This window comes from Aulonocara stuartgranti (assembly GCF_965226115.1).
Source record: "Aulonocara stuartgranti genome assembly, chromosome: 20".
Taxonomy (NCBI): Eukaryota; Metazoa; Chordata; class Actinopteri; order Cichliformes; family Cichlidae; genus Aulonocara; species Aulonocara stuartgranti.
In genome coordinates, this window is record NC_138956.1 from 6,416,284 (window position 1) to 6,439,761 (window position 23,478).

General features: G+C 41.7%; 1 protein-coding gene across 7 annotated transcripts in view; it reads left to right on the plus strand.

The window, feature by feature from the left end:
• Positions 1-22,295, plus strand: part of LOC309696607 (forkhead box protein J3-like) — a 68,782-nt gene extending 46,487 nt beyond the window's left edge. For 6 of the 7 annotated variants that reach the window (XM_082517888.1, XM_082517890.1, XM_082517892.1 and 3 more), the window contains 7 exons: positions 1,201-1,359; positions 7,578-7,794; positions 10,391-10,645; positions 13,095-13,196; positions 17,898-18,170; positions 18,885-19,013; positions 20,487-22,295. In XM_082517888.1, coding sequence (XP_082374014.1) covers positions 1,201-1,359; positions 7,578-7,794; positions 10,391-10,645; positions 13,095-13,196; positions 17,898-18,170; positions 18,885-19,013; positions 20,487-20,605 — 1,254 coding nt within the window. In that variant the 3' untranslated portion in view covers positions 20,606-22,295. The remainder of the gene's footprint in view (positions 1-1,200; positions 1,360-7,577; positions 7,795-10,390; positions 10,646-13,094; positions 13,197-17,897; positions 18,171-18,884; positions 19,014-20,486) is intronic. The other variant, XM_082517893.1, reaches the window with a different exon arrangement.
• Positions 22,296-23,478: the final 1,183 nt, after the last annotated feature.

Sequence of the window (23,478 nt, forward strand, 5' to 3'; positions counted from 1 at the left end):
TTTGAAACAATGATTCAGAGCACGGAGACCTTGATGATAATGATGCCGATGCCGGCATCAGTGACATCCGCCCACATCCGCACAGGTGGCGTCCTGCAGGCACAGCAGTGCGTCAGAGCTTCTTCTATAACACGTTTGCTCTCGCCGATGTTCTGTTTGCATTGGACAAAGCCTGCACTACTGAAGGAAGGCGTTCCTATAATTTGATACTGGGAATTTAGGATAGCGGGGGTCGAGGGGGTGGAGGAGGATCAGGATCAGATCATTGCACTGAGTTACTGTAATGTTTGCATAATGAAAAAACAAATCTTTTATGATCTGTTGTGATTAGTGTTTCGGTTCTTTGCTTCTGTGTAGATTTCAACCTAAAGCACCTCATTAAACCTAAAAAGAAATCCCTGTTCCTTTACTTCCACAGTCAGGAGAATTAAACTTTCACCCAGTGCCGATATTACCAAAACTATTCAAACAGGAACAGTTCAGGATTAACACTTTAACCCACGACTCAATAGCACTTCTCTATCCTTTCTTTTTTGCCACTACAAGATGTTCTGCAGTGTAGAGCACTGCCCCAGAGAGCCTTTAATGTTGTCTCACCCGAAGGCTGTATTTTCGCATTTGTCTATACAATTAAATGTTGCCTGGAGGTAATGTTGGCGCTGCGCTTCACAAGTCCTGACAGTCAAATAAAACAAGAGAAACATGATTCAACGTAATCCTGAGGCATTGCTCTTGAACGCTTTGTGATCTGCTACAATAAGATATACAGCGTAGTTACTTCGAAGTGCAACTTGGTGTCTTTATCTAATCAGAATCAACAAGTTCAAGGTGGCAAAAAAAAAAGCAAAATCACAAGCTTAGGGTCGGTGAGTCTATTTTTTTTCTTCTTTCGTTTAACACAGCAAAAGGACAAATTTATATAGACCAGAACTAATATTTCCACATTTTCCTCATAACTTGTTCCATCAGTTAATGGTGCATGGGTAACTCCTTGAGTGGCGCGGCACTCACTTCAGTCTGGATATGAATTGGCGCGTGAACAAATATGAGGCAGTGTAACAAAATAGGCTACAAGGAACAATAAAGTCATGAATCACTGCCTTTGAAGGGGTTTATGTGGTGCGTTGGCTCAAATCGTTGGCCCCATATAATAGCCTTTATTGTCATATTAACATCAACACTGTGTGTGTGTGTGTGTAGGTAGCGCTGTACAACCATGAAGCAGAAGGCAGCGAGAGTCCTGGGAGCCTGGGCGGCAGCCTTAGCAACAGCCTTTCAGAGCAAAGTTTGGCGTCCGTCAACCTCAACAACCGGAGCACCGCGGTCAGCAGTGGCAGCAACGTGCACGGATACACACCAGTAAGACCTTTGCTTTTGGTTGTTGTTGTTGTTTAGAGTGATCGCTTCTAGGTTTTATGTTTCTCGTGACAATTTTCCACTCAGAATTCAAGGACACTGCCACAGTGTCTGGTTTTTCATTCACAGCTGACAAATTTTAAACAAGCAGCATTAAAACTATTTTTACGTGTTCTGTGTCGTGTTTGGGTTTTTTTCCCCTGGATTCACTCGAAATAATCTGGATGATTCAGACACCGGTCGAGACACCAGATCAGTACAGAAGGTGTCTGCTGCACCCTTAGCAGACTGAGGAGGTGGTAACCAGCTAACAACATGTACGCTGGATCTACGGTACACTGCTCACTCTCATTTTATGTTTGATGCTCAGATTTTGCAGCCAAATATGTTTTCGCTCATCTTTAGCAGAGCACATTCACTGTCCGTAGAAGCAAAGTAATGGTTTTTCAAACAATTAGGCCTAATTGTGGTCACCTATTTAAAAAATCAAGGGGAAATGGATTATCTCTCTATTGTAGTGCTACTTTAACATGCATAGAAAGAATCAAATGGGCAACTTCAGTCATCGCTTCTTATGTGCAGAATTTATTTGTGCTCAGACAAGTGAAGCTGACCCAATCCAAAGAGACTTTTATCATTCCTTCCTTCCAGAGGTATGGAAATGCAATTCAGAGTGCAGATTGATTGAAAACTCAGTTGCTTGTTGTTGAACATTGCATTCATATGGACTGATTATTTAGCTCGTGAATTGAATTTTGTTTTGCCGCAGACTATCAATACTCTTTGCAGCCGCTCGCGCCCCTCAGGGCCGAACACCACAAAATAAATTTCAAACCTGTGGGAAATGCTTTGATAGCGGCTTGCTTCTGTCATCCAAAAATAAAACAAGAAGCAAGTTTATCTTGGTTGGTTTTGCTGTTTTTAGATGAGTGTGAGCCAGATGCTGTGTGTGTGTGTGATTATTTAATACTGCTGAACTTATGCTCTGAAAGCTCTTCGCGTCAAACCTCTTTCGACTTCAGACATTTTTGTAAACGACAATCCTACATTCACACCCACTTAACGCTGTGATTGGCCAGCTGTGTGGAGGTGAGAAAGGAGCGAAGGACTACACTCTAGCTCTAGCTCTTTTTTCCTCTGGTGGTTATGTAACTGCAGTACTGAGCAAAGAGTCTTGAGCCACCCCTCTCTTTATGTTTCGATTGAAAAAAAACAGTCTTTGTTGTAATTTTTTGAAGTGCTCTTGAGCAACAACTCTCTAGGCTTTCAGAGTTGTTTTTGGACGTTGGCTGCTTTTTCACTCATTTCCAGTCCAGTCTTTGTCCCTGACCGTTTTCAGACACATTTGGGGGTTTTATGTTGTTTTTTTTATTAAGCCACTTAACACTGAGCTACCATACCCCACTAACTCTATTATTTCAGCAGGTCCCACACACTGTATACAGAGGACACATTGATGCAGTCCCATGTTGTCCGCTGTTAATGTTCCTACAAACTTGGATAATACAAAGTAGAGAAGGAACTCTGCACATAGCTGTTTCGGGCCATATTTTATCCTGACAGTTTGAACTATTCCTTGTGCCTAAAAACAAGGTCCTATTTAACTGAGTAGTCTTAAATAGTCCAACTTACATGATAATGAGCTGCTTGTTTATTAAAGAGGGACTACATTAGGAAACCAATATGTTTGAACATAAACTGACCCATGATGAGCTTTTGAGATTCAAAACAACATATTAATGGAGTGATTTTGGACCCGATTAGGAGTGACCTGATGTCTGAATAACTGAAGCAGCTCCCGTTAGTTTTCCTTTCAAATCAAGTCAAGTGGCTTTATTGTCATTCCAACTATGTGCAGTGGTACAGTACACAGTGAAGCGAGACAACGGTGCTACGTACAACATATAACAGACAATCAACACAGGACTGCATAAAGTGCAAGTGTGCAAAAATTTCAAAAATCTCCCCCCAAAAAACCCCCAAACAGTGCAACACTAGGCAGAACAGAACGATACAGACACAAGCCAGTGGAGACACAACAGTGCAATAGCAAAGTGCAACAATGACAGTGGGTTGTGCAAAAGACTGATTGTCTTTCACTACTAATGTAGTATCTACAGGCTTTAAAGAAGTGATGCTCAAATGTTTTTGGTGTCCTCGTGACCTTTATAAGGTGCACAAAAAGGGGCGGTACACTTACACATTCTTGCTTTGCAGTCCACGAGGTTCCCTGCTGTGTCAACTGTCATTCATATTTTCACCTGTATATATTCTGGCTCCCAGTGGATAAACCTTTGTGAGCAAGTGTGCCTTTCTTTCTATTCAGTCCATTTCATTCTCCAAATCCTTGTAGTAGTGTAGCTACAACAGCGTTTTTTCCCCACTGCGATCACTAAAGTCCCTTTCGGTCAAATATAAATATGGGAACTAGACAGACCTGCATTGTGTTTGATGTATTTGTGATCGTTTTCGCGCCTGTGTCCCTCTAAACCAAATGTAATACAGTTTTAAAGGCCAGTCTCTGTTCAAAAACAAAATTACAGGAGGGCTGAAAAATCCCAACTCTTCATTATCTCTCCCTTGTAACAGCTGCTCACCTTTTTACCATCAATCACTTTTCCCTGCTCACCTCCCACCTGCATTAGCAAAGGTCAGTGCAATCTCATCTCGTTAACCTCTCATTTCTAGAGGCCATCTTTTGTTTTCTTCCTCCCTGCATCGGCTCCTCCACCTTTCGCCCTCCTCTTCCATCGTTTCAGACCTCATCTGCGGTCTAGTCCGGTGGGATCGGGTTTAGTTCTGACTCATTACCTGAAGCAGGTGATAGCCCCCTCCCCCCGCATCCCTTTGACTGACGGTGATTACTGGTGGCATTGCTGGCAGAGATCTCAGACACCGAGAGAGTTTATGGAAAGGCTGGCATTATTGGGGTGGAGGTAGATGTGTGGGAGATGTGTCGTCGTAAGTTGGCTTATATTGGCAGAGACACACTGATCACAGCAAATTGCTTGAGTTCTCCGGGTGGATGGTGAGGAAGATGACAGCTTGGATGAAATGAGGGTGGATGAAGACCGGCTGCATTCACAATATGCGGCAGATATGTGAAGCTTCGTATTTTGTTTTTGCTTTTATGTGAAAAGAAATGAGAGGCAGCAGCGATTCCATTTTAATTGTGTGAAATTGAATTTGGTATGATCATCACTGTGAATGGCTGAATTATTAAATGATTTCTGACAGTAATTTATATAAAAAAAGTGTCCAGGGCTCGGCTGAAGTTTTAATTTAATTCATTTAAATTAAATCGTATTATTATTGAATTTTACTTTTCTGTCTGCCAATTGAAATTCAGGTGTGTTCACTTAGGTTCAGCCTGTAGAGACAAAAAAGCCAAGAGGTTTGTTTCTAATGCATTTTGACTTAAAGGCAGAGGTGCTCTCCACTTGACGCCTGTGCTAGGAAGCTGGATTTGGGATTATCCAGGTAACTTCAAGGTTAACCCTGGGTTTGCAGTATTACAGAGTCCGTTCACTTCTTAGCTCTACTTACTTGTTATTGTAGCCATGGTAACCTATCCTGCAGACCCGATCTAGGTTGTCAATCAGCAGGTATGAGATCACTGCTTACCAACCAATCAGTTATCTGGGAAATAGAATCACCATTTGTGGAAAAGTCCTTGGACTTTTGTGCATGCAGGGTCTAAAGTTTTTCATCTAGACTCTTGCTGTTTCCCCGATGAGCATTAGACTGTTCTATAGCCTATAATATATGATCCCAAAACAGGGCATCTGTGGACCTTAGAGTCTAAACCTACATTATAATTATGTTTTTATATTGAATCTTTAGGCTGTTCTCAGACCCTTAGACAAAATTGAGGCTACAGCTGAAAGAATAACAACTAAATCTATCACACATGCATCTAATTCATCACATTCTCCCATATTTCAATGTTAGAGTGTTGATACTTTTATTTTACTGACTATTGTACTGTGATTTTCTGTTTCACACCGCTTATTTCTCTACAGCAGGAGCATTTCTTTCAGTTACCCTCACAGTTTTATCATTCTTTGTGAGATCAGCGGCTCGCGTGCCAGTGGAGACGTCCATCTGTGTGACTGGCCGGATGCTGCCAGCGTCATCCCCTTAATGTGAACATGCTCATAGCTGGATTAATCAATCATGAGTTAAGTTATGAAGCTGATAACCACCTTTGTGTGACAATTTACCCTGATTGCTAATGTTAGGGTAAGTGAATAAGTTGCTAATATAATCTGACCAGATGTGCCTGATTTAAGGGTTAAAAAGCAAAATAATGGCCTCACAATAGTATTCATCAACAGGCGACAGGATCTGAGCATGCTCACTTAAGACTGGTCTCAGAAAACTATGAAGTAATAAAAATATAACAGCAAAAGACAACACTGGTGGTGCAGGTAAGGAACGAAATCGGTGCTGCATATGTAAATACACTGAGGTGTGGTTCAGCTTTAGTGCAATCTCACTGTTGTGTTAGAAGCTGTTGTTTCTAACACAACAGCTAAACTTTACAATACATTTAGCCATTCAGGAAATCACTTTTTGACCAGTTCAAAGTGAAATTAATTGTCTTCATGTAATATTCTTCCTGATCCAGGCCCACAAATACACCGAGCAGTTTCTATTCTGCAAACTGTAATTCTAACTTTTTAAAATCAACAGGGCAGCAGAGTAGGAGGATGTACGAAAACGTTGAATTTCTGAATAACTAACCCCAACGCAGAGCTCCTTTCTGCTCTGTTTGATCAAAAGAATCTGTGAAAATGTGTTATTTACAGCTGTTTTTAAACTGGAGCTACAAGATAACGTGCTCCAAACCAGGTTATGCGTTTCCCGCTGGTTGCTATGGTTACCTAACCAGGTAAAATGGGAGCGACTTTTTGAGTTCAAGCTCAAAAAGTGTAAAAGAGTGTCATAGCTACCGCGGTGTAACCCAGGTCTTTGAAGCCTTGATTGTTTTTTGCTGTCGCCATCTTGGTCTCTTTATTATTTATATAGTACTAACCACAGTGTGTCACTGAGACCATTAACACAAGAGGAAAGTGTTTACAGAGGTCAAGTCAGAAAGCTGTTTCCTCACAGACTTCTACTGGACCCATGGCATTTAAGAAGAACTCGGGTTTAAGGCACTCTCACACCAGGTTAACCTATTAACCTTACTTCAGATTATACAGATGTTAGAATTAACCTTCCAAAACTGGAGGCACAGGGCTTTGATGTGCGGAGGTGTGGAGTTGTAAAACAAATAATTTTATGGTGATAATTTGTTTTTTTTTACATAGCGTCTATATTGTGTTATTAGAAATATGTCTGTTGCTATTGAGTTTATATTAGTAACAAAGCTGGATAAATACTAGCTGATAATTTATGGAGAAGGGGTGGGATTAAATAAATGTGCACTTCCTCCCACTTTTTTGTGGAACCTCTGTATTTTGTTTATATGATCAAAATAAATAGAACATTTATTTTGATCATATATAGGTTTAACACATACGTCATCTACATGATCCGTGCAGTCCCGAGTCACCTTTTGTGCTTCTGTTTTGCATCCTGTCTTTAGATTGACTGACACAAGTTATATTATGTCACATTAGGATCAAATATCTGAATTGTGAATCTTCTCTCTGGATACAAATTGCTGTTGTTTCGTAGCCGCGCACTGCTGCTGCAGGTGATGGAGGAAGATGGTGATGAAATACAATCCACTTAGGAGTAATCCAATAATTTTAAGCAGTTTCATGTGCGGTGAGATTTTACAACTGAATGGCAGTTCCTTGACAATTAAAACATTTTAACTGAGCCTTGGTTTAATTCGGGGAGGCACAGAAATTCTTGAAGTCACTAATATGCTCTCTAATCCTTCCATACATGCTCTGTGTATGACAAGCAGCAGTCAATAAAAGAACTAGGTGCCATTAGGTGGTGTTTTTTGTGTATTTTATAAACAGTAGAGCCAAGAGTTGGTTATGAATGAGCCAAAAAATGATTACTATTTTTGATGAACCAGTCAAGCACATAAAACGTATGCACTTGAACCTGCAATGCCTCATCACCTTGACGAACTAAATCTTTTCAATCGCAGTGTGAATTGAGCCTTTGTCAGGCGTTTTTCTGAAACCACGACGTTCCCTGATGTTCCCCGTGCCTTTTAACAGTCGATCTGTCTCTTCTTCCTATCCGCCTCGAAGGTGAGCAGCCACTCGGAACCTTCGTCCCAGTCCTTGAGCCTCCAGCAGCCCGCCCAACCTCCGCCGCCGCCTCCTCCTCCTCCCCCGCAGCCCCAGTATGGTTTACCTGTCCCCGAGTCACGGGACAAGCAGCTCTGCTTCTCAGACTTCGAGGACCTCAGCTCTTCGTTCCGCAGCCTTTACAAGTGCGTCTTCGAGCAGTCCTTCTCGCAGCAAGGTGGGTGGTTTTGTGTGCGGATTAGTGTGCCTGCTCATGCGTACCTGTTCGACACCTATAATAACACGTGTGTTCACTGGGAAATAAAGTAAACTTCTGTGTGAGGCTTTGTGCACATAATTAACTGACAAGAATAAGCCCCCCCCCGCCACCACCACCTTTATAAATTCAAACAGTTTAACACTGGTTTCATAGCCGGCATTCCAGTATTAACCTCCACCACACGCTCCTACTCTGTTGTGTTTTAATAAACAAACAATCTGTTGTTCCGCATATCTGCGTTTTACGGCTCGCTCAGTCAAATGAGTAAAGGCAATTAAGAGTAAGAATTCAACAGAAGGGGGGGAAAAAACTCTCAAACACATCTGTAGTCGAGCAGAGCAAAGGGTTCTGCAGCTTTGATAGCAGCTAATTAGATTGGTTCTAAAGTTTGCGAAGCATCTCGCTAATTGCTTCCTGACGCTTTCAGGTCACTAGGCCTCCTCCCTCTTGGACACCCCACCATCGCACCAACCTCCTCTCACCTTCTCTCTTCTCCCTCTCGCGCTTTCTCTCTCTCACTTTTTACTCCTGATACACATCAACAAATCTTCTGTAACCAAGGAGATTGATACGCTCTGTTGACCCCCGCAACTGCTGCCTGGATTCACCCTCTGACAAGGTCCCCTTCAATTTGTGGTCAGGGTTGTACACAGAGTACAGATAAGACAATGAGAATATAGATGGTGGGGAAGAAAACGGCACTGCGCTGAAATCTAAAAGGAAAATGAGGAAGAAAATGGATTTAGCGGATGCTTGAAAGGGTCCCTTAAGTGTGAGGCTTAGCAGGAAACGGTGTCAGTAGTCATTGTATTTGAGAATTTGAGTCATCCAGACAGAGGAGCTCATCGTATCTACAGCGAGTCCAGGACCACACACCGCATTGCTACGGGCTCAGGCAGTGCCACCATCCTGAATTACAGGTCACAGTGAAGCAAATATGAACCTTTTCTAAAGAGCAAACGAGTGAATCAACAGCTGGGTCAACTTGTGAAGTCTCATTTTACAATCTGGCTTTCAAAATTATGCTGCCCTTTCCCTTTTTGCCATCTTAAAATCTTAAAGAGAACCCTGTTATTATTCCCTTTAAATGCACCCGTACGGTAAATTAGGAAAGAGGAACACAGCCGTGGTAAAATCATAGATAAAAATGGAGCTTTGATTTGCAGTACTGTAAATACAGTTAAGGCAATGAAAGCATTGACTATACACACAGCAGAGGGGAATAAAGAGACTGAATGAAAAATACTCTGCACTCGGTGGTGCACTCATCGATTCGCTTTTTATCGGTCACAAAAAGTTCTGAAGAGATCTTGGAGTGATAGCAAATAAAGGAAAAGGTAAACACGACTCAAACAAATGTACCAAAGGAAGGTAACCTTCGAAGAGTCCACCTTACTTTATAGTTGGACGTTGTACGTCCTTGGAAGAGCCTTTTACATTTAAGTAGTCACAAAACCGGGAAGCGGACAGCCGAGGTCCAGAAACGCTGCAGCATCATTTGAAAATTTAATGAGGCAGCAACCGACATAAAGCTTCTTCAGTGTCGATGATGAAAAGGAATTCATAGGTAGAGGTGAGGGAGAGTGTGTGTGTTTGTGTGTGTGAGGGATGAGTCAGAGATTCATATGACAAATCAGACAGGAGAGACACCGGGTGACGTAGCCAGGCTGGCTCGCCAAAACCTACACCCCCAATCAGAGATGATGGGTATCACCAATAGTGATTATCCTTGTTAACCCAGGCTTTCTGTTTCACGCTCTGTGTGTGCCCTCATAAAAGGGCTTGTTTGAAGCCTACTTAAATCAAAAGCATTATCAGATGAATGGCTGATAGAGATCTATAAAGAATATATCAAAATATAATGGCAGAAGCCCGCACTGGTGCTGCAAATAAGGCAAGAGAGCAGCTGGCAGAAAATCGTTAATCTTGTGAATTCATAAGTGAATCTATTTATTTTACCACCCAGTGCTGACATTTATGTCTAAAGTTACAGCTGCAAGCTACAGGGGTGCCAGTGCATTCGCCTCTGATGCCGTCCCACAGCCTGATGGCAAAGATGTGGAAGTCTGCTGCCAGATCAAAGTGAAATCAAATTTATTGATACATTATTCTTGCTGATAAATAGCCTCCACATAAACTGATCAGTTTTCTGATCCGAGCTGCAATTCCTGCAGTGTAAAATGGACTTGGATTCAACAAACCCGTATAATTCCTTTGGTGGTATTGCGATGTATAAGACATATTCCTGCTACTGAGAATCCATAGCAGTGGTTGTGCATGTGTGATTGAATAGGAGGCTAATAGCTGTGGGTGACATACCAAGGCATGTAGGTGGTTTAAACAAATGACTGACAATAATTTAGAAATGGCAACGTGAAAGTAATCCACATCCACTTTAAAATGAGTTCAAGAGAGCAAATCTGAACATGTTGTTGAAGGAGAATCTTTGGCTTTATTTGGTTGAGCTGTTATAGTGGGAAAAAGGTGTCTTCTCCATCATTTTTGCCCCATTTTTTAAAGTTTCATGTGTCTTTATGTTTTTTTCCCCAAGCAGGTTTGATGAGTATGCCCGGTGACTCGGGTCAACAGGCCCGCACCGCCTGCTCCTACCAGCACTCTCCTGGTGGGGGAAGCGGCAGCGGCCACCACCACCAACACAACCATGGCCAGACATCGCACCACCCTCACCACTCTCACGTCTCCCCTCACTCCACCCACGGTCAGCACCAACAGCACTCTGGTCACTCTCAGCAGCACTCGTCTCTCTCCCACCAGCAGAGTCACGCTGTGCAGGCCTGCCCCACAACAGGTGAGAACAGGTTTACAGACAAAGGGCATTACAGCATGTGTAGGATCTTTGGTGTCGCCTACTGGTGCACAACATCAGGAATGGGCAGACTTTAGCAACTTTCTAACAGGGATTGAATAATACTTTGCCAATCAGAGTAATAATAATAACATCAATACATCAGCTTGCACTGAACATACCAGGTCTTTAAATTTGAACGTGAAAGCTTTCTTTTAACGATAACATGAATGTTCACTAACAAAGCAACACGAGAGTCCCTTTGATTGTAGTTAATTACTCTGGGAGAGAGGTTACAAAGGCACAGATACTCATTGAGGTGAAAGGCAATTCATGTACTTTAAAAAACCCTTATCCTTAATTACCATAATTTGTTTCAAAATCACTGAATTCAGTTAATTCGGAACAAATTTGCTCAGAAACCACAGACAAAAGATGCTTTATATCCCAGTTTCCATCAACATCTGGGGAAGTTTGTGCAGACACTGCACAGGAGCAGGAACTGCTTATATGATGTGCTTAACATACACAATATAGACCTGACCACTGGTGTTTTACCTTCACAGCCCCCTCATTTAGGATATGGATAACCATAATTCTTTTTAAGATCTATTTCTGGCATTTTAGCCTTTATTGAAAGGGCAGGAAAGCAGGGGGAATGACCTGAAGCACATGGTCTCGGGTGCATTCAGACTCAGCTTCTGCAGCAGCCTTTCGGCATGAGGTCCTGCTCAACCAAGTGAGCTATGCTGGCATTGAGTATAAGCGAAATTCTTCTGGCCTGGTGAACAAGTGGTTATATTACACCAAAAGCAAACCTTCCTCACTATTACCGTTCACATTATGTTTTCCAAGAAACAGAAAACCAGTAATCTCAGCGTCCTCGCAGCAAGAAAGTTCCCCCTGCTGCCCTTGTGCCCTTGGCTTTCACCTACATCCAGAGTCATGCTTGTCAGGTTAGCTGGTGATTTTAAAGTGGCTGTAGGTACGATTGTATGCCTCTGTGTGCAGGGCGTACTCTGTGTCTTAACAGCTGGGGATTAGCTCCAGCGCCCCTTCAACCCTAAATTAGATAAACAGTTAAGAAAGAAATGGATGGCTTGATGCTTTTAGACATGGGGAAACAGGCAGTTAAAGAAATAATAAAGTTGTTTGCTTATCATTTGAAAATGGGTTTAAAATGTAAAACATGTGCAACAGTAAAAGAAAAAGAAAATCAAAATATGTTTCTTTTTATCTGGCGTGACTGTGATTAGCAGTGGGGGAGACCACCTTCAGGGTTGAAATGACAAAATTATGAAAATATTGTCCGGTGTTCTTTTCATTCCGATGCCGCTGTAGAAGAGAAGACCTCCTATTACCGAGACTTTCACTTTGAAAGCCCCAATGCTATTTCTCCAGTTTCTCTGCTTTTCTAATTCTCCTGAAAAGACCATACAAAGCTCAAAGTATAGCTTCACATATATAGGCGCACCAAAACACTGATTCAACATTGCGATTTCCAAGGCCACATTGGTGTAACTGCAGTTCACCTAACACATCAGAATGGCACATCTGTGTACGCGGGCATTGGATTTGTATTGTATTCTTTCCTCTATAAGGTCCCAGAGTGTTTGATTTTTATGAGGCTGAGCTGATACAAACAGGCTTCTCCAAATCTTCACGAGGCTTTTCCTACTCATATTCCCAGTCTTTGTGTGTTTTTTTTCTCTTCGTGTCTCTGCAAGAGAGCTCTCAGGCCAGTGGAAAAGCCTATTTAGACATTATTTATCTAGGTTAGTATTCCCCACAACCAAGCTGAGGATGAATGAAAGCAACCTCTCTGTCTTTGATCCACGGCCTGAGAATGTATTGTTGTTTGGGTTGTGGTGGTGAAGGCGCTGAAAAGAATCTTCTTTCTTTTGCCTCACAAGCAAAGCTATGACTGGATTTTGTTGTCTTTCTTTTTGTGTGTAAACTCATGCCACCTTGTGGCTGTTTGCAGAACAGACAGATCTTTTTAAAGTGAATTAGTTTACCAGTTTGGGATCATCTAACAGTGTTGTGTTCTTCAGTATCACTGCAGATAACCAATGCTGTTTTATATCTGGGAGAAATCTTTTGAAACACGCAATTTAAAGACACCATGTTTGGTTTATTTTGAAAAAAATTTTTATATTTTATCTATTAGATGTTTTAATTCTGAATTTGATTCCTTTTTTATTTTACAATGCGATGCTCCAGGGTAAGAATAGTGCCACCTTGCAAAGTCAGTTCAGAAAAGTTAAAAAAGACATGCATGTTAAATGACATTAATATGGGACATTATTCTGATTCTTACCCTCGTTGCTTCGTGTGAAAATCCTTTGTTTTTTCCAGGTTGTCTTTTGCAACATTTGGAAAAATGTTTCTTTAAAGAGATGTTTGTCTGTGTGTGTGTGTGTGTGTGTGTGTGTGTGTGTGTGTGTGTCAGTCATGTCATCAGACTGGTACCCCAACCTGGACTGGCTGAAGGAGAGCTGCCGCATCGCTACCAGCTACAACTGGGCTGACGTAGACCTCTCCCCATTCCAAGGTAACGCAAACACACAACTGCCATCAGTGTGGACAAATGAAATGAACACTGATAAAGCTGTCTACCGCGGCCCGCCTAAACACGGGGAAAATTGATAAAATGCGTATCATGTCGATCAGCTGCTTTGATTAAACCATTGTGATTCCTCTCTGTGCTTTCATATGCACTCGCCCTGAGGCTCAGTGTTATAATATCCAGTGTGGTAATAGTACTGCCCTAATAAAAGTCATTATCCTGCATCTGAGAGGTTCCCACTCTTATTCTCTCACACACGCACACACACACACACACACATAGACACACACAAGCTGTCTCGCTCCCTCCCAATTGTATGATGTGAATAATCCAATTAGGTCCCGGCTCAGTAACAGCCTCTTATCACGGTCAGCGCACAAAGCCGGCAACATCCACACACGATTGATGACGACGGCTGGTCCTGTAGCTCACAGACCGCTGCTGTCTCTCTCTCTCTCTCTCTCTACTTCTGCAACGCTTGACCTCTCTCACACCGCCGTAATGCCATCCTCTACTCTCTCTGGCTCATCTCCAAACAGCAGGGACCGAGCCTCTTGTCTCTGTCGGCGCCACATACGAGCCATACAAATGTGTTTTTGGGCAAAATATCCGTCTTCACGTTTGAAAAATGGAAGCTTGAGCTTGTCTTATTTTGGAAGCGGTAAATACCAGAGGAGGTGATTTCAGTTCAGCGTCTTCTGCGTTGTTTTAAATGTGAACAGGCATCCCGTCAGAACAAAAGACGGTTTGTAGTTTCAAGGTTTTGAAACTTACGGTGACAGTAAACCGTAGTGAGATTCTTGTGCTGGATGTGTCCTCACGGTGATGGATGATAAATAATTTATTTCTTATTCAACCCGTGATTTGCTGACGGTGGTAAGAAAAAGTTCTGCAGAAGTTGTCTGGGAAAAGTCATGAAGGAGTGCATGTTTTTTTGCTGTAATGTTTAGCATGTAGAGTGACACATATTAAGGAGAAATATCACAAAAAATGATATGTTAACTACAATTTTTGATGCTGCAAATGATATATTTAGAAAGGGGAAAATACAGGGCGGGCCATTTATATGGATACACCGTAATAACATGGGAGTGGTTGGTGATATTAAAGTCCTGTTTGTGGCACATTAGTATATGTGAGGGGACAAACTCCTCAAGATGGGTGGTGACCATGGTGGCCATTTAGAAGTCGTCCATCTTGGATACAACTTTTGTTTTTTCAATAGGAAGAGCGCCATGTGACACATCAAACTTATTGGTAATGTCACAAGAAAAACAATGGTGTGCTTGGTTTCAACGTAACTTTATTCTTTCATGAGTTATTTACAAGTTTCTGACCACCTATAAAATGTGTTCAATGTGCTGCCCATTGTGTTGGATTGTCAATGCAACCCTCTTCTCCCACTCTTCACACACTGATAGCAACACCGCAGGAGAAATGCCAGCACAGGCATCCAGTATCCGTAGTTTCAGGTGCTGCACATCTCGTATCTTCACACCATAGACAATTGCCTTTAGATGACCCCAAAGATAAAAGTCTAAGGGGGTCAGATCGGGAGACCTTGGGGGCCATTCAACTGGCCCACGACGACCAATCCACTTTCCAGGAAACTGTTCATCTAGGAATGCTCGGACCTGGCACCCATAATGTGGTGGTGCACCATCTTGCTGGAAAAACTCAGGGAACGTGCCAGCTTCAGTGCATAAAGAGGGAAACATGATCATGTAGCAATTTCAAATATCCAGTGGCCTTGAGGTTTCCATTGATGAAGAATGGACCCACTATCGTTGTACCCCATATACCACACTAAACCATCACTTTTGTTGTTCCAACAGTCTTGGAGGGATCCATCCAATGTGGGTTAGTGTCAGACCAGTAGCAGTGGTTTTGTTTGTTAACTTCACCATTCACATAAAAGTTTGCCTCATCACTGAACAAAATCTTCTGCGTGAACTGAGGGTCCTGTTCCAATTTTTGTTTTGCCCATTCTGCAAATTCTGTGCGCCGATCTGGGTCATCCTCGTTGAGATGCTGCAGTAGCTGGAGTTTGTAAGGGTGCCATTTGTGAGTAGCTAATATCCGCCGAAGGGATGTTCGACTAATGCCACTCACCAGTGACATGCGGCGAGTGCTACGCTGTGGGCTCTTGCTGAATGAAGCTAGGACAGCCACTGATGTTTCTTCATTAGTGACAGTTTTCTTGCGTCCACATTTTGGCAAATCCAACACTAAACCAGTTTCATGAAACTTAGCAAGCAGTTTGCTAACTGTAGCATGGGAGATGGGTGGTCTAGTAGGGTGTCTTCCATTAAAATCTGCTGCAATGACCCGGTTACTGCGTTCACCAGATATCAACACAATTTCGATCTGCTCCTCACGTGTTAACCTCTTCGACATGTCAATGGCTGTGAACAAAGAGAAACTTGTAAATAACTCATGAAAGAATAAAGTTACGTTGAAACCAAGCACACCATTGTTTTTCTTATGACATTACCAATAAGTTTGATGTGTCACATGGCCCTTTTCCTATTGAAAAAACAAAAGTTGTATCCAAGATGGCCGACTTCTAAATGACCACCATCACCACCCATCTTGAGGAGTTTGTCCCCTCACATATACAAATGTGCCACAAACAGGACTTTAATATCACCAACCATTCCCATTTTATTACGGTGTATCCATCTAAATGGCCCACCCTGTACATTTTGCTCAATATAATTAGCGAGTCTAAAGGAAACTTGTAACTTATTTTGTGGTCAAGAATTTACATCTAATTTTAAAACACTGTTACAATTCTGCAAATACCAAATTTCCTATTTTCAGAATTTAAAATGTCACAATCTACAGTGATGAAACTCGATTGCATTAAATGATGAAGCTACAAGGATGTCTGAGATACTGAAGCAAGAATTATTAAAGAATTGACATTTTGTACGCAGTTAAATCAGCTGATGAAACTATTAAAAATACATTTGTATTTTTTCCCAGCAGTGACTTAGTGGTGTCCACACCTTTAAATCATAGACTCATTAATATCCTCCCATAAGCATCCACATGTATTTATTTATCAGTGTTTTAGTCCACATAAATATTAAATAATGTATTTGGTGAATAAATCAAAGGCTTCTGACACAGTTGTAAAAATGTACTTCTAAAGCTTTTAAGGCTTAAGGGGAACAGTATCATAGCCGGTATACACTGATCAGGTCTAACTTTATGACCTTCACTACCCACATGCATCAGTGAGCTTTGGCCACCAATGACCCTGTCGCTGGTTCACCTTGGACCCCTTTGATAGATACTGACCACTGCAGACCAGGAACACTCCACAAGAGCTGCAGTGTTGGAGAAAATCTGACGCATGTCAAACTCACTCAAATCCTTACATGTGCCCATTTTTCCTTCTAACACATCAACTTTGAGGACAAAATGTTCACTTGCTCCCTGATATCTCCCACCCACTAACAGTGGGTTAGTGATGATGAAGAAAGAATGAGTGTAACCTCCCCTGTCAGTGGTGTATATGGTAAATGGCCTGTATTTGTATAGCGCTTTACTTAGTCCCTATGGACCCCAAAACACTTTACACTACATTCAGTCATCCACCCATTCACACACACATTCACACACTTGTGATGGCAAGCTACATTGTAGCCACAGCTGCCCTGGGGCACACTTACAGAGGGTTAGGGACACTTGTACCACCAGGCCCTCTGACCACCACCAGTAGGCAACAGGTGAAGTGTCTTGCCCAAGGACCCAACGACCGAGACTGTCGGAGCCGGGGCTCGTACCAGCACCCTTCCGATTACAAGACGAACTGCCAACTCTTGAGCCACAATCGCCCTATATGAAAGGTGTGATCACCCCTGCAAGATCAATTTCTTGTGCATCTCTACCGACGCTTCTTCTTCTTCTTTTGGATTACTCCATAGAAGTCCCGTTATGAACCCTGTACCTGTGCCTCTGTGATGATCCGGTGTGTCAGGCTGGAAATCCTTTGACTTTTTTTTTTATTCATGCAAAATTTGAAAATGCATGCTGTGATTTTTTTTTTTCCTGCAGGTGCGACTACAATTGAGCCTGTATGTTCATTCTATAAACATATTCCTAATTTATTAGATAAAACACCAAGGGAATTACACTACATCACAAAAAAATACAATTTACTCGATTTGATAAGCACTGATGCATGCCTGATGTTTAAAATTATTCATTAGTCAATCACCACCCACTTAAAGGATGTCGGGTATTTCTTGGCAGTGGAAGTGCTGCTAAGAAGAAAGCATCTATTAGAGAACAGCAACGTTTGGTCTGCTTTTTCAGTAAAGTAGTGAAGGAAGTGAAATTTTTGTACCCACAGAAATGAGAGACTCATTTTTGCGGTGTTTAAAAAAAATCACAGAAACCAGTGCTGGCCTTGCATCCTTTATATTTAGCATATTGATTTAATTTAATAATAGGTTTTCTCTTATATCGCTTCTTTTTCTGTTTTTTCTTTGTTTGTTTTTTTCCTGTCTGGCAGAACAAGCTGAACAAATGCAAATTAACAACTCGTGCATTAATTTACCTGTAAAAAAACAAATCAAAACAATAAAATAAAGTACATGAAACGATGTCACATCTTGAAGCAGTAAAAGCTCTGGTGCGTGGCAGTCACAGCACTTTGCTTCCTCTCTCTGTCAGGTCTGAAGGAGAGCATGCGACAGGCGGAGCTCAGCAACTGGTCTCTTGATGCTGCCCAGATGGCTGACCTGTGTTCCTCCATTAACCAATTCTTCATGGCGACGGGGGTCATCCCCCCTCAGGGCGCCACCCACCCACAACCTCAGGTCCAACATCCAGCGCCGCCGTCTGCTCCTCAGCACCCGGCTCAGCCGCACGGGGCCATGCATCCAAAGCCCAGCCATCACAATCAGCATGGGCAACACAACCCACATAATCAACACATCAGCACAGGTCAGTCTGCCGGGCCAAGGATCCTGTACTATAAGGATAGCAGTATATTAGATTGTTGCATCTGGGACCAGAGGCTGAGATTTCTGCTAGTAACCAGCTTAGACCTGGAAAGTCAGCTGCTTTATATGTGCACAGGGCTTTACACACATGCACACATGGCAGCATCGTACTCTGGACTGCTGTTCTGTTATTTAATTATTAACACCGCAGTATCCTGTTAAAAAAAACAAACATTACAATAAAATGCTGTTATTTATTTTTATCTGATGACTCCACTCATGTGTCAGAAGAAAAGAAAAGCGTGAAAAAGAAAGTATGTTAACTTAAAATAACATATGGAACCCCAAAAAACTCTCCATTAGCAAAATAATGGTTCCTGCTGTTAGTTGACGGGATGGAGGCAGGAGCTCAGCTGACTGCCAGTCTCTCCGCTCGCTGTGTCATTGTTGGCTCGTTGTCTATTTACAGCAAAATTATGGAGTCTGTCAGTTTAATGGCAACTGAAGTAAAGATATGAAGATGGGGGAATATTTCACCAGAGGGAAATCCACTGAGTGGCAGCAGAATCTATTGGATTTCTCTGGCTTAGCATAAAACGACAATAAAATTGTGTGCGCCCATGATAACAGCTTGTGTTCTGCAAAGATGAGTAGTGTGAAAGCCGGGATACTAATCTGACAGTTAGTCATTGCCCTTTTGTCTATTCTCCCACAGGGAACATGTACATGGACTCGAGACAAAACCTTTCTTCTCTGATGGGCCCACCAGGATATCCTCACATGCCTCCCATGAGCAACACTGCTCCCACCATGACAGGTGACTCTCCCATCGCTCTCTTAACAGGTCAGGAGGAGCCTGGAGAAATACATGGTGTATATGGAGGCTTACACAGAGGCTGTGTGTGTGTGTGTGTGTGTGTGTGTGTGTGTGTGTGTGTGTGTGTGTGTGTGTGTGTGTGTGTGTGAGCAAAAGAGAGATAGAGATTTTTGGCAATAGCACACTTTAAACTGGATAACACACTTCTGATTGATTAAATAGGGAAGCTTGAACTAAAGTTAAATGTTGTATTTCTCTTCATAAAGTTAGGAGATAGAATTAAAAATCCGCCAATCACAGATCAGCAACTCAACACAACCTGCTGAAGTTTAAACTGAGCACCAGAAATGGAGGCGAACGGTGATTTAGGTGACTTTGGATGTGGCGTGGTTGTCGATGAGGATCTCCTGATCTTTTTGGATGTTCCCATGAAACCATCTTGAGAGTTTACAGAGGATGGTCTGAAAAAGAAAAAAATATCCAGTGAGCTCTGTCTATCCCTTGGTCACACCAGAGGTCAGAGGAGAATGGTCCGACTGCTTCAAGCTGATAGGAAGGCAACAGTAACTTAAATAACCACTCGGTACAACCAAGTTTTCCATCTCTGAGGGCGCAGCAAGAGATGACCACAGCAGTTCCCACTCCTATACGTCCTACAATGAGTTTTTTTCTGGAACAGTTGGATGGTCAAAATCGATCCATCCTGCCTTGTATCAGTGGTAGGGGCTGGTGGTGATGGAGTGCATTAGTGTTCAGGATATTTTATTGGCATACTTTGTGAATCTTAGCAACAAGTGAGCATTATTTTATCACCATAGTCTTCCTAACTGATTTCTTGAATGCGACCATGAGCTCACTGTACTTAAACGGATGTGCAGCTGCAGGATTTGAAGCAACTGTATGATGCTGTCTTGTCACTTTGGACCAGAATCTATGAGGAATGTTTTCAGCACCTTGTTGAGTCCATGCCATAAAGAATTAAGCCAGCTCTGAAGGCAGAAGGTGGTCTAACCGAGTACTAATGAAGTGAACCAGTAGAAAAACTAGTATAAATTTTCTTTAATTCCCCAGAAAATGATCCATTTGTAGCTCAGAATATTGTTGTGAAGGCACTTAATGCAGCACAGTGCTGCCACATACTGAAGTATCTCGTCATAAAGTTGCATCAACACCTCTCTGATACATTAATTTTATAATTTTCTTAAGATACACTGAGCGTTTTTATAGTATCCAATATGCATTTTAGTTTCAAAGTAACCATTAAAATTCATTGCAGTGACTCACTAATATGAGTCACCATGTCATGATCACCTGTTATTTAGGGCACTTTAAGACGTGGTGTAATGTGCTGACAGTATATTTCTCTGTTTTTGACTTTTTCTTGTTTTTCCTATATTTTAGCTGTGTTTTAGACACTTTTAGTTTCAGCTGTTCTTTGTCCTACTCACATATTTAAAAAGAAATAATTCAGATGTAATTATCATCTTCTTATACATCCAGGTCATCACAGCCAGCTGAGCCAGCAACAACACACGCTGCCTCCGGGACACTTTCAGGTGAGGCGCATGCTCGCTGCCGACGACATCCAGGATGATTTTGACTGGGACTCCATCGTCTAGACTGAGCCGTCAGTCAAAGGGAGCGACGAAGGAAAAGACTTGAAATTAATAAGGAGATGCAGGCAAAGTGTGATGATAGTGACATAAGGTACGAAACTGACTGACCTGCTCCTTTCACCTGTGTAACAAAACAGAAGACAATCCAACAGAAAACAAGATGGGAAGTGATTTTTCTAAACACGCTGGCCTTTTTTTTTCTGATAAAAGTGGTCTATTAAATCTAAAGACAATCATGGAAAAATGGAGATGGGACAGACTGAGACTGTGTCGAACGAAGCCAAGACATAAACACGTTTCGTCCAAAGCGACAACGCTCCGAATGGTCTCTCGTTGTGTCCCCGTTGTGCCAACAGGGTTGCAAGTCGCCAAAGTGTTGTCAGTTCTTCTTTGAATTGCTTTCTTTCTCTTAAATGTGCATCCCGCTGCAGCTCGTGTCCCGTGATCTACAACGTTTCCCAGCCTGTGACTGGAATGAACAAAAAAGATGTCCTCTCCCCAAACTGTCTTAAGAAAACCATCAAATTTGTTTTATTTTTTGCACACACTGAGCAAATCCAGACATTTCATCCTTTCTTCACTGTAGCATTGCTTTGCTCGTTGTTACTTTACATATGTGGTGAGAAGGATAATAGTTTGGGGACAAAATTAAGGACGTTTCAACCTAAATCAAGAGTCGGGGCACCACCTGCTGGTTAAAACAGGTATTTTTAGCTTCTATCCATCTATCACAAATTGTTCCTCCTCTATCTTTTTTCTGTCATACAGGACACTAGCTGTAAATTTCTTCTGCCTATTTTATCGCAAACTTGTCATCAGTATGCGCTTTCAACAGCAGGTTAGTGTGTCATGTTCTCAGGGTGTTATGTCCACATATGTCTTCACACCTCTGCCCTTTACATCTCCTAAATGTGAGGTTAACTGTGTGTCGTGTTGTGCTGTCAGTGTTCAAATCCTGTTGGCTAAATGTTAGCGTTGCCCAGGACTCTGGTCAAATGGATAAAAGTCTTCATTTGTCAGCTGTAATAAGCTGAGTAACAGAATGAGCCTTTTAGTAGAGCCAATATACGTCACTGATCAAAAAGAAAATCAGACCGTCGCGTGACTCAGCATTAACTTATATAGTTTTCAGAGATAAAACTGAAGGGGAGGCAAAAGCGCACATCATTTATGACCCTGCGGATCAGCTCGGTCTTGATTTCTAACATGCCTCATTTGGGAAAAGGCAAGCAGTTTTTTGCACAGCAACAAGTTTGATAGCATCTAGACTAAAATAAATGATAACCGGGAACATTTTAATGCTTTGTCTAAGTAAAGATCAAACAAGATGCTCAACATCATTTGTTTTGTTTTGCTTTTGTTGTTAATGTTAATTTTGTGTATGTACAGGTGTGTGTATAGTCCTCTCCAGTTTCCTTTAGCTTTATATGGCTCAAAAAAAAGAAAAGAAAGAAAACACACATGGGAAACAAGTGAATTTCATTGTATTCACACTTTAAGGTCTCCTATTTTCCACGGTGAAATATTAGACCTTAAAGTGCTTTTTTTTCTTCTTTTTTTTCCTCTTTTGGAAGATCTCAGTGATTGTTCAGGTGGTCTAAACAAGGTAATGTTTAAAAAAAAACACAAAAAACAAGATAAATACTCTTTATTATTGCCATTAAATGCTGTATTACCGTGACCAGCATATATATATATATATATATATATACATATATATATATATATATATATATATATATATCTTGTATGTCTGCGTGTAATTGTCCTTGTAAATAACAGTATGTCACTTCTCTGTTTGCCCTGGAAAAATGCAGACTGAAAAAAAAAAAAAAAGGAAATGGCAAATGGAGATGGGTATTTTGTTATTTCTCTTCCAGGAGAAACATTATGTACATAGCTTGAGTATAATGTAAATAGGTGATTTAAAGAAGGAAAAAAAAACGTTGGCATTTTTGTGTGTCATAAGTAACCTGTGTATGTATGGCGGTTCAGCGGTTCAAATCTGTTTTAGTGTTTATTAAAATGTCATTGACCATTTTTACTGCAATAACCTTGCATTTGCTACCGTTATTTTATCAGCTGTTTGCATGTTTGAAATCTTGAAATAATGCTGTGTGCATGTTGCTGTGCTGTGCAGGAAGATGTGACAGTGGCTTCTGAGTTTTTAGTTTGAGCCTATTTGTGCTGTTTTGGCCCTCGCGGCTTGTTGTCCAACAGGTGTCAGCCTAGCGCCGGGCGACCGTTTGTTTGCCCTCCTCTGCATGTAAACTAGGCAGACCACCCATGCTTGCCTGCGACACACCGTCACACAGTGTTCTAACTGTATTTATGGCCTCTTTTCATTGGAAAGCGGTCCAGAAAGCGCTCTTTCCTCCCGCTGTCTATCAGCCACCCATGTACACTGCCACTTTCTTTATAAATAGAGCAAAACTGATGTTTTAGAAGATCAGCACAAATGAATTCCAGGTGTTTGCTCATATTTACTTAAATCCTGTTAAATATTTGACAGGTAGTATCTAGTCAATCCAAAGATTTTGCTCCTAACTCCTGTGATTAAGGATTATTTGAAACAACCCAAACCTTTGTTTACATCTCTTCCATTCATTCATGTGGAAAGTTTGTTGCTTTAGCTTTCTAATTGTAAAAGACAGCCGGTTGCAGTTTAGTGTGCCTGTCTTGTCTAGATAAATAAGTGTGTATTTATCTGTATCACCTAGTGCATGTGTTGGCATGTGTGAGTGTGTGCATGCTGCTGATATCGCAGGGTTTGCAAACAGGAGTACTGCTGGCTGTGGACCAAGAGGAGGTTTACATGGGGCTGGGCCACGAGGGCTCAAACCACCTTACTGCCCCTATCCAGACACCCTCCTCCC